The 12702-nt window shown below is 35.4% G+C and overlaps 1 protein-coding gene across 1 annotated transcript in view; it reads right to left on the reverse strand.

Annotated features, from left to right (window-relative positions):
- Alk (Anaplastic lymphoma kinase) overlaps positions 1-12676 on the reverse strand; it is a 68245-nt gene extending 55569 nt beyond the window's left edge. The window contains exon 1 of the mRNA XM_068768278.1: positions 11593-12676. Coding sequence (XP_068624379.1) covers positions 11593-12196 — 604 coding nt within the window. The 5' untranslated portion in view covers positions 12197-12676. The remainder of the gene's footprint in view (positions 1-11592) is intronic.
- Positions 12677-12702: the final 26 nt, after the last annotated feature.

Consider the following 12702-nt stretch of genomic DNA (forward strand, 5'->3'; position numbering starts at 1 on the left):
CCATAATTCAATAATCATTAGAAGTTTATACTTATTATGTATACTATTAAATAATCGTTTTTATTAAATAACTGACGGCTACCTTCTCGCTGGAATGTTGCAGTTTTAAATGCGTTCCACACCACCATGCATGGTTCCATAAAATTTTCATAAAATAGAACAGCCTGGAAAAATATAGCGGCGGAGACTGACATGATTCGCCACAGATAAATAATTAGGAAGCGAATAAAAGAAAAAATATTTGAAAACTGTAATTGACAGATATTAATCTGTAAAATAAAAATAAAAAATGGCTGCCTTGAAAAGCGCGCGAAATGACATGAACAAATAATTTTATTAAAAACAATTTTTAAATGCTATAGTTAAAAAAGTCAATTCGTTTATATAATGCTTAAAATGAATAACATTGATAATTAGCTAGGTACGTTCCTTAAAACATTTCCATGGAAAATATAAAATTACAATTCGATTTATCACCAAGGGGAGTGTTTGACGTAATGGCGGGAATGTCTCCAGTCGATATTTATTTAGCGTCGACAGTTATAGGCGACAAGACGGGTTCGATGACCGCTCAATTATTTCGGAACGTGAAAAAAAATCACTGTTCAAATTCTTCATCGTGTTGACATTTAGACATTGGTTTATTTTAAAATATATTAAAACAATATTAATACGAATGCCGACATTGTCTTGTCGACTATATATGTATATTTAAATATATACATATATGATATATCACACGCATAATGTATATTAATACGTCTTGAAAACATTAGTAGTAGTAGTATTTACATGTACTTATTAATGCTTAAGTTATGTTAAGTTCCTCCTTAAACTTTATATTGTATATTTGAAACTAAAACCTTATGGCATGTAAAAGTGTACCAAAAAATAATTTTTTGTACTTTTTTAATATGAATTTAAGTTTACATTTTAAACTAATATTGCTTAAACTAAGAACAAAACTAGAAAATATGTAAGAAATCTTGCTATAATTTTTTTGTAACGAACCGAAATATGGTCTTAAGATATTCAAGAAATTTAACCCTTAAAAATAATAACCATTTAAGATGATAGTTACGCCGATAAGTAGCAAATACGCGGCCACTAAGTTAAGGTTCAAAATAATTATTCAGTGGTTAATAGAATAGAAAAAACAATCAAAATAGTTGAAGATTCCTACAGGGTGGCACGGTATTTTCGGGAATGATTGATAATAAAACCTTACTTCTCCGCACATAAGACTTATTTTTGATTGGCTACTTTGTAAGTTATACGTCATATTATTGTCGCATTGTAGGGGTAGTCTTTTTTTATTAATTCTAATTTGTATCGCTTGTGTTTTTTCACAATATTTATTTTTCGCTTAAACTAAACGCAGACAGTTGGGAGAGGGTTGCCGCTATTTGATACGGATCTTTCTTCTCCCAGCTGCGTGGCACGAGAGCGTTTTATAATTTTTAACAATTTTGCTTACACAATTTTCCCTTATGGCTAAATACAGCTAAAATTTATACATATTAACAATACAATTTCGAATACTCAATTATATATTAGTTAGTACATTGGGCAGCGACTTAAAATAAAATAACGTTATTTTAAGTCGCTGCCCAAACGCTACAGACCGTTAAATGCTTATACCTCCTTTACTTCACAGGTTCTCGTCTCCTAGTGTTGAATGAAACACTATTGCGTCAAGTAAACAGTATACATGTTTCATACTGAATGTTTGTATTGACATAATTACAATCATTTTTACACCAAAAGGCATTAATATCATAAAGAGATGATTCAAACGCGTGTCTTGCGAGTGCTTTATTGTCGAGTGAACCGTCGAAGCGTACGGATCTTTCAAGACGTTTTCAGGTTAAAAGTCGAATAAAGGAAGATTTTCTGTAGCTGTCTCGTATTGAAAGTTTCTTGTAAACAAAAATTGTATTAGTTGTATCGACAATACTAGTGTTACTATTTTCTAAAAACTACGACGGCTATTTCTTTGATATTTATAACTAGAAAGCCCACTATATACACAATCAAGATTAGAGTAACTGAGAGTAACTATCACACCTAACTTAGTCTTGCGGTTCCTGAATCGCTTGTTTAGATACAGCGCACTTAAGCTAGCTTAGTTTCCCCCTTTCTCTTCTTTTTTCTTAAAAACGTCTTCACTTCCTTCTCGCGGCTTCCACAAACCCAATCATCGTATCATATCCTCCTCAGTCACTCAAAATCCTGTAAGACCGCAGACCTCACAATAACAATCTCTCCACCCATGATACATCACACTCAAACACGAGTACAATACACCAAAGTCAAGCAACAGTTCACAAACCGCTTCTTTCTGAGATATGAGGGATCTCAAAGGAGGGATGCGCCAACCTTTGATTGCTGAATACGCTTTTATCTCTCTCTACACTCATTACGCTACTCACTCACACGTGTGTAGTCGACCTTGGTGCTATGTGTTTGTTCAGCTGATCAAATAGGGATAGTTTCATTTTGTTAAATTCGCGGAACCTTTAGTTCTTCAGGGCTGGAAGCATTAACATCAATGATATAATAGATATATACTGGTCTGGTCAACAAATTTAACTTAACTATATAAACATATATATTCCAAGCCTTTCCCTTGGTGTTGACAACAATCGAGCTGTGAATGACTGTATTAAAAAGGATGTGGTGATTTAAAATGATTCGACAACATCCTGTGACATTAAGTATGTATTTGTCAGGACATTGTACTTTATCTGGACTTTGGTTTGTGTCTTTTAATAGAAAACGTGTATGTTATTTTGTTTCCGGTCAACAACGGTAAGGTATGTCTTTGATTTAGGCCACGTGATCGACGAACGAATGATTATTTTGATCTTACTATTTAGAATAAGAACGTTTTGTGAAAAACTTTTGATCACCGGAAAAGATGATAAACGTATACCATTAGGCTACAGTCCCTTACGCTGGTCAGATCAGGTCTGAACCACACTCGATGCCATAATAGTCGTAGTAATACACACCGCCGAAGACGCTAGATGGCGTAACATAGTACCCGACAAACTTTACAGATAGGGTCGGGATCACAGCAGTGAGGAAGATCTTATAAGGATGATAAGAATTGTTTATTCTATGGAAATAAAATTGAAAAGGTCGGTAACATTTTTGAAACGTTTACAATCGATTTAATATCTTCTTTATAGATGATTATGCAGTTTTTAAGCGAATAGATGCATCGAGTGTTAATGAGACGTAAATCTCAGGGAAAAGTTTAGTGAAGAAAATATTATGTCGGTACATATTTCATGGCATCGTCTTCGTACATACTATACTACTATGCGTTCGCCAACTTGCCTGCCAAGCGTGGCGATAACAATATATACACCATATATATCTTCGGGGAAGGCCTAAGACTAGCTTCTGAAATATGACTGAAACGACGGCATAGTTCATTTATGTATAACAATTCGATGTACGTGGATAAGAATATTAATACAATTAGGATAAATAACGAATTACATAAGATTAGCACTAATAATGAAGGTAACTTTTTCATTTTTGTCTGGACATCATAAAATGTACTTATTTTCATAATATTCTCTTTTATGATATAATAATATATTCTTATTAAATTAACCCTTAATAACCTAGAGTTTCAATTTTGATACCAATCTTTTAAACCGAATGTTCACATTACTATGAGTTTTTTTTATAAGTTGGCTGTACGTATTTTACTGTTGTATAGTATTCTTTCCAACAAAATTAAAAAAAAAATCTGTTTTTCCCTTCATCTAGACCTTCAAGCAAATACAGTAATATTAAAAAAATAATCACTTTCGTAAATCAGGCTACTAAGGGTTAAAATATTAAACTATTTTTCATTTCCATTATAATGTAATTGATTTTTAAGTGTATTACCACTACATCCGCGTGAAAATTAACAAAAAAAATTGATTTTTTTTCGTTTAATAATTTTTTTTAAATAAAAGTAGCCCTGTAACTAAACACCTTATCACATTAGCTACCTGCCAGTATAAGTCCCATCGCAATAGGTTAGGTCATTTCAAAGACTATCCGTAACAAACATAAAGACAGACAGACAAAATTAAAAAAATAATTTTGGCATAATATGTTTTACGGTGTATATTTTAATATTAGAAATAGACTCTCCAATTTCATGTATTTATAAAGATGTGAAAGTCTACAAAAAACCCGTCTGACTTTATTGTGCGCTCTTCTCAAATCAGGATGTGTTTGGAATCCTCGAAGCATTAAAATGACGGATGCCAATATAGAGGGGTTCAATCTGATTGTAGTTTATGTCAAATTAGGCTCTACAGGTAAAACCCACGTACACAAGTGGTCCTTTTAATGATTGTATGTGAATTATAATAAGAATATATGAATTAATATTGTTAATAATGTATTATTAATGTTGATATTTGCACTAGGCTTTGCAGAGTCCGCCTAAGCGATTTAAATGCTCGGCAACCGCCCAATCCTGTGAAAAAGTGTAGCGCTTAGAGCTATGGCGCTAGAAGCTTCGAGCTACGCTACCATAAAAGAGGTTTTATGTTAGGCACCTTCTATGCTCTGCCCACAAACCCACGGAATCTATACATTCCTCTTTGCCGGTAGTAAAACCCCGGTAATTAAAAAAGGGTCTAATTCATGTATGTTATTAAAAAGGCGTCACAATTATATGAAATATATTGACGTGCTCATTTTATTTATTAATACGCTTACCGCAAAAACCCGGTCTTTTTGACCTGGTTGTCACACCTCGCTTAGTGCGGATGCTATAACTTGTATTGTTCTTGAGGTATAACAGAGATAGTCGTATATATAAACTTGATGACTGTGAGGGATAAAGACAGTACCAAAAATGACATATTTATTTATTTTTCATGATTTTATATGATTTTTATTAGTAAAACAGCATCAGGTTATAGCTGCCTGGTTCGCACTAATGAAGTTTCCTCTACCAGGTCGAGCCGACCTGGCTTAGCACGGTATGAAATTGCACAAAAATCAGTCTAGCAGCAAGATTCATCATCATGTCAGCCGGTAGACCACTGCAAAGCATAGGTCTTCGACATAGATCGCTACGATCACCGGTCCTGTACCAGTATCTACTTCACGCGATCTTAACGTGGGTCTACTTAGAGAATTGAAAGCCTACAACACCGTTTGTCTATAATATCTACCGATTTATATTACTGTTTATAACCGTGTTATATAAAAACAAAGTTAACTGTCAAGTATAGTCCTTCGTTAATGGATTTACTAGCGCCGCTCGAGTAGCGCGTAAGTTGATTCGATTGCATCAGGGGACGTTCCCGCCTTTTATGCTGCGAGAAATTAAATTGGTTTAAGTTTTTATTTATAAATACTTTGTGATTTGTGTCAAAGGTCATGGCCGATTTCTGCCTTGTTGCATTGTAACACGAATAAGCTCTGTGGTTAATTAAAAATTAAAATATGTATGTTAATTATAGAACACGAGAATCGTTTCAAAATTCAGACTAGTAAAATAAAGTTTAATAAGATTTAGCATTGACATTCGTTTACTGCATATTACATTCCGGTATACAGGATGATTCGATATAAGCTTTAAAAGCTAATGTAATACAAGTGGATAAGTTTATTTATAATAATTGACGAAGCTTTTGAAAAGCTGTCTATGTTATATAAGTAACCCCATTATCGGCAACTGTGTATAGGCATGTACAGGATGATTTCGTTAAAAAAATTTGATTTTGTTCTAACAACTAAATATGTCTAATAGAATTAAATAAATCATACAACATGACGTTTCATGGATTTTCATGTATGCAGTTGATTGGTTAAAGATGTAAAGGTTTCAAAAGGGTGAATGTAGAACGCATTTTTTACCAAAAAGGTTTAAAGCTTTTACATATTTTTCCAGTCTCTGTTTATAAAGTGATCATTATAAAATATTTTGGTTAAATTTTTTTTTCTATTAGAACGCGGCATGCTTATAGCACAAAACGGGCTAGCAGCACAAAATCTGCAAGGACAGATAATAAACAAAAATAAATTTTATTATTTAGTAATTTGAGTTTTAAAACGATTTTTCTTACTTTGTTATCATTATTTTATTTATTATTTCTGGAACCATTGATTTTCACATAGATGAACCATATGATAATTAATAGTAATAAGCTTGTATAGCTTATTACTATTCACTTCTTTAAAGATTTTATACCTATAAGCTATCACCCTGTATATGCATGCATTGTGTTCATTAAAAAATCACAACTTAGGTTCCAAAATAGCATACACAAACACAGTCCTGTGCAGGATATATAAGCACCTATTACCACGGTATATCAAATAGATTTTAATTACCGATAAATCAGATATCTTCTCCGATTTACTTATAAAAACTTTTTGCAATAATATTTGGAACAATTTTTAACTTGCACTATCTCCTATCAAACCTACTGTTAGTGAATTATGTTGTCTGTACCATCTAAAGGCTTTCTATTGTGGGTACCGCTACATACAATACAATCTACTTACATTCACACGTCGCGCTGCTTCTAGACCGAGACATATATTCGAAAGAAAGAAAAGAAAAAGACTAATATTTAGCTACTTCAGCACATGCAGCGGTAGTCGTGCAACAAAGTGCACCGCCCGCCAGCCTGCTGATAAATGCGTATACGGCAAACAATGCGAATCACACAACTGCCACCGTTAAACCACTCAACACGTGTTTCAAAATATTGGTTTTAAATATTGGTCTTTTTCTTTTCTTACTTAGGATGGACTTGACTTCCATTAAATATGTATTCGAAATTTGAATGCGATGTTATTAAGAACACCTACGTACAAAATAATTTATAACCATTCGAAAACCAAACGACGTAGTTGGCGAAGTAGGCTCATATATACATATATTCCATAGAATCTTTTAAAGTGACCACTTGTGTACACTAAAAGCCACGTAAATTCGTGACCTGATCAGAGAAGAGTCCACAACAAACTCAGACGGATGTTTTTTGTGGTCATTTTTGCAATATTAAGAATACAGTAGTTAAGCAATTAATTCTCAAGCTCTTTTCGTCGTTCTCGTTTCGGCCATATTACGCCCGATGCTTACGCAATTGATTTGATAGACGTTTTTTTATTAATGGTCCCGATTATTGGGAGCCTTTCGTTCTTATCGTTTTTGGGACAGGAGCTTTCTTACTTTCTTTCTTTTCAGTCGAAGAACGTCCTCTGCAAGGCACAGGCATCCCTCAAACATTATCAACCCCCACGACCTTGACTATATTGTCACTCCATCTCGTGCTTTATTTTTTACCTAAGGACTTTATTGATAATTTTTTTATTGTTGTTATTTTATTTAAGTACTTCTCTCTTGTCTTTCATAATTTCTATTGCTACATCATTTTTCTTTCATCGCGTCGTATTTTGTCTTTCTCACAATCCTTACGTGCATATCCTGTTTTCCTTCGCCACATTTCTTATTTTAGTTTTTTATTTTAATTGATATTTTTATATGATGTCTGATAGATTTTATGCTGCTAGCTGGTTTAGGATTTGTGTACCTTAATTAGAGTTCGCGGAAACGCGGGACATGGTCCTACCCCCAAAGACATCTATATAGGGATATACCATAATCGTTTGGCAGGCGGATTTGCAATCGCAGTGTGGTATTATGGTACGCAGAGAATGCCGCATGCGCTTTTATCAGCGGGCTGGCGGGCGGTGCACTTTGTAGCACGACTACCACTGCATGTGCGGAAGTGGCTAATTATTGGTCCTTTTCTTACTTAGGATGGACTTCCGCAAGGTAACGCCTGCTTCCAATTAATAGAAAGACGATTATTATCATAAATATAAATTAAAATGTTATATATAAAAGTTATATACGAGTGAAACAACCTATGATACTGTAATAATCTGTGATCTAGCAATTAGAATAAGGAAAGGAAGGCCAATCGCCTTTCTTTCCTTATGATATTTCTAGTGAAAGAAGATATGAAAGAGTAGGGAAGAAAGAGGTTGTGAAAGAGAGAAGGAAAGTATTTAAAAAATTTAGAAGAATGAAAGGAGAAAGATAAACAAAATGAAATCATTGTAAAATAAAATATTAACTCGATAATGCAAAGTCCTTGCCCCAAATACGGTAGGGTAGAACCTGATATACAAATGAAAGATAAATGTAGGGACGAACCAGAGGTCATCAACTATGTACCGTCATAATATTAACTTATTTATATTATGGATTGCACTAAGAACTCTATTTTAGTACAGAAATTGTATCAATATCATTAGCTAACCAGATACGATATAGGGTACGCAAAGCATCCATTCATATTAAATAGTAATTGTTGAATTTTCTTTCACCAATTCTCCGGGAGTCAACGCCTTTCGAAGTGAAAGTAATGTTGGCCATACAGTATCAACTGACTAAGTCGAAGTGCGGCCCCCTGCCCTAGAGTTCGCGTTCTGAACTAGTTTCGAGTGATAGCTTAAGCCTAGGTCCTTTGGGGAACTTGCCCCTGGTCTCTGCATGGAACGACGGCCTAATCAATCTAAGAGCCTGGTAGCCCAATCCGATAATCATTTATTTATCGATATTACAAATGTCAAGTCACATTGGAATTTTTTTTTTATTGGAACCGTCTACAATGTATTAAGAAACTTCTACTTAGGAAATCAGATAAGACGTTTTCAAAAAATGGCGTAACCAAAGCTAATAGGGATTCATTTTTATATACACATTTGTCTATATTACACTATTAATTGACAATGCAAGCAGGGTGATTGCGGTATTTAACTCTTCCTGTAACAATGTATTTTTTTCTAAACAATATTCCACAAAGTACTTTTGCTTGTTTACTATAAAACGACGAGAATAGTAGAGCGTTCACCTTAATGTATGTGATACGGTCAAATCAAAGGTACAGTTCAACACAGAATTTTATGTAAGACAATATTCTATGTAACTACACTTTTGCACTAGATTCATATACTTCGTTATCACATTATCACTCAATAATTACAGACACTACGACATTAAATTCGAAATTTAATGTACACATTACCATAAAACAGTTACGTTTGTTTACATATTTAACGGCAGAGAACCTTAGGAATATAGTGATTCTTTTCCTAAATGAAAAAAAAGACTGTTGTGTGAAATATACTTCATTGTTCCGGAACGATTTATGAAATATCTGTATTGTCAAAGTTACATGACCATGTAATTTATATACCTACAGGAATAATATCATCAAAGTTTCACACAGTCGCTCGGCGCACGAGTGGCTAATATGTCGACGTATGTCAACATGTGGCCTGTTACAATTTAGCCTTTACTACAAGCCTGTCAACTGGCAACAAGACAATCATACTCTCTTCGCTTAAAGTGTGTCGTCAGATGGAACTAGCCAGTTAGCTAATGGGCGACTTACAGCACATACAGGTTACTGTGATAATTGAGGAGCGAAGCACGAAAGTTGGTGTATAGAAAAAGACTCGTAAGCCAGAGGAATGTGAGAAATTGCGAAGAAAAATACGGAATGGACGACTGAGATTGTTTCGGAAAAAAGGAGGGTAAAAAATATATAAACAGAAGTTAAAAAAATTATCGAATTAAAAAAAAACCCTGTCTCACCCAAGATCCTCTATCTTAACGAAATAAAAAAAAAAAGAAAACACACATTTAACTTCAAGCGAGACAGCGACAATTGTATTATTTTGACATATATCAATAGTCATGACATCTGTCAACGTTCATCGTTTGTTTTCTGTCACTTAGGCCACGAGAGCATCATGGTTCGTTCTAGAGACATGCATGTGACCTTCACATGATAGCCCAATATGTGAAACTGAAATCTCACATTATTTTTTGACTTTTTCGTCAAAAATTATTTAATGGTAAGGTCCGTAAATTACAACAATCCCTCCAGAAACCTTCAAACGTCGCACTATCCTGTGGTGGACGATAAGGCAAGTAAAATGTAACATAATTTCTGGACTCATTTGGCTTCGAGGTCGGAGCTTAAATTACAGGAGATGATTACTCGCTTTTATTATATTTAGAAGCTTTGCTGGAGTTTCATCTCATGTTATCTCCCAATGATCTTGGAGGTTTTTGCACCAGGTCACCGCCCAAGAGATCAGAATCTCAGCGGCTTCCCAGGTAATACCAAATTCGCAAGTCGAGATTCGGCCCTCTCGGCCGCTGTTAAAACGGAATATTGTACGGATATTATCAATAAGTTACAGTCGTTGGTCTCCCGAAGGGTCCCTTGAGTCTAGTGAGTCGAAGGAGTGTCCGCCTTGCAATCCGGTGATACCAACTGGTATGTAGCGACTCCTGCCCAAGCTCTACATCGAGTCCTCGAGCTTAGCTAACTTAAATTAGGTTCAGGCTTATTACCACCTACACCGCCTAACACTTTAAACCTGCGGAATCTGTAAATACTAATATGGCCACAACGACCATGAGTCAAAAGAGGTAAAGTAAAGCGATCGCAACTTTTATGCTGTGCTGTTAGAGTTTTTAAGAACCTTGCCAAATAATAGTCGTTACAAAAGATAAAAAAGGTTGTTATTACATCGAAGGTATCGACGCTAATTTATTTATGTTCGAATTTTAATGTTTTTTTATAGAAATTATTCTGTGACATTTTCAACTTATTCCCTTTTGGATCGTTGGATAAGTTACTACAGAAAACTCATGTCACAGGACGTTTACTGTTGCACATAGGCCTCCTCTCTAGATTTTCAACAGGACCGGTAAGAACAGGCCTTCAACTTGCCAATCCGTTGGGCTATGTGCGATACTTTCGTTCATGTAGATGTACTGGAAGGGATCTCCTAATTTCTTTTCCCGAGCATAAAGTTATTATCACCTCAAGTTTTTTGTATGATTGAAAAAACTCTTATTCGTGAGTAAAAAGCTTGTAATAAATTATATTAATTGAAGAGTTATTTAAATAATTTCTATTTAACGTGGACGGTGGCTCCCTCACTATGATCCCGCAAACTAGACCTTTGACATTTAAAGGTTGAATATTTTCACTTTGTTTTGTAAACGAAAACATCGTAAGTATATTCGTTTTAACGTGTGTTTATTTTGATATAGCAAATTTGGTTACATTCGCAATGACGAATGTAAAAAAATGTTTGAAGAATGTAAAAAATGTTTTACACAGAATGTTACTAAAATTGTTAATGTACTCAAAATTCTCTTTGTAGTCCTTTAACATCTTTTTCTTGGTTAGATTAGTCGTGTTATAATTTCTTCTTGTTTATTTAACTTCCTAAAAATATTAGAAAAGATAGAAATAAATAAAAACATTTTAAATAATTTATTCAACATGGCTAATCACCCGGAGTTGTACACATCGAAAGTATTGTCAAAATAGACTGACAGATGTGGTTGGCGCGAATTAAGGCCATTATTTTTTTTTAAGTTTTAGTTTGCTTACCGGCACTTTCGGATTCCGTCGATTGTTGGCTATAGACCGCAGGCAGAAAGAGTCTCTAAGGCTGATGCCTTAGAAACTCTTTCTGGAGCTTACGAGTACATAGACCTGTGACTAGAAATCTCACCTGCGACATTCCCATCAGCATCCGTGCTGGGCCCCGTAAACTTGAGTCCTCTAGTGGTGTCGTTCATGTGCACAACATCCTCAGCAGTCACAACCTTAAAGCCCAGCCCGTGACTGGAGACAGTTGAGTTCCACTGCCACATGCACATATCTACTTGGGATTTATTGTTAATTTCAAAATTACAATAAACGCCGGTCACTTGCGGTACGTAGTTCAACTTGTACACGGCTTCGTAAGTTGGACCTTCGGGTCTAAGTACTCTCATTTTATCCTCGAGTGTATTGGAGTCGTTGTCGGGGAATATCTTCTGCTTTATTGCGATAGCGCCTTCATTGTCGTTCATCATACCATCGCTGTGTACTTTGCGATTTATCTGCAATATCTTGTTCAGGTTATTCTTCCCTCTTCGCCTACCCTCGCGATGATCTTCCGTGCGGTTCATCAGGCTTGACAGCTTCTGGAAGGATCCCCGTTCCCTACCCGGGTTGGCGGATCGGGCTTGTTCCTTTTCCGCCGCCAAGGCTTTCTTCTCTTTACTTTCAAGTCCATGTTCACAGCTGACCGCGATGAGAATAAGCCCTATAATGACCAATCTACGCGCCATTTCACTATACACGGTTCAGTTGCTTAAAGTACCGCATCCAGCGGCTTGTATTCGAGAGTTATAATTCATGTTGATCAAGGATTCATTTATATGTAAATGGTTCATAACAAAAGACAAGCGATGCACGCGTTGATAACCAACCCGCCTTATTGTGATGTACCGGAGGAGAGCGAACTCGCACAATGCACGGCCACGCTTCTTTGGATATCTGCCAGTCCTAAAGTTATGATGTCGGTCGATAAACGGCGTACGTTCAGACATTCGCACATTTTAACACCGAACATTTACTTCTCACTCATAATTGCGTCTTTATGCCGCACTATCCATTTATACAATCGTGTCCATGGCCCATTCGGGCACGACGACTACATCCCCAAAAAATACACTAATGGATCATTAAGGATAAAATAATGTGTACACATGGAACAATCACGAGACGCACTCGTCTCTCACACGGACGTTGCCGTCGAACAATTTCAGTTCAATAAAGACACTTGCAGCTATAC

Source organism: Battus philenor, unplaced genomic scaffold, assembly GCF_028537555.1.
Source record: "Battus philenor isolate CCGP_79_NKW_IND1 unplaced genomic scaffold, ilBatPhil1.0.hap1 SCAF_25, whole genome shotgun sequence".
Classification (NCBI taxonomy): Eukaryota; Metazoa; Arthropoda; class Insecta; order Lepidoptera; family Papilionidae; genus Battus; species Battus philenor.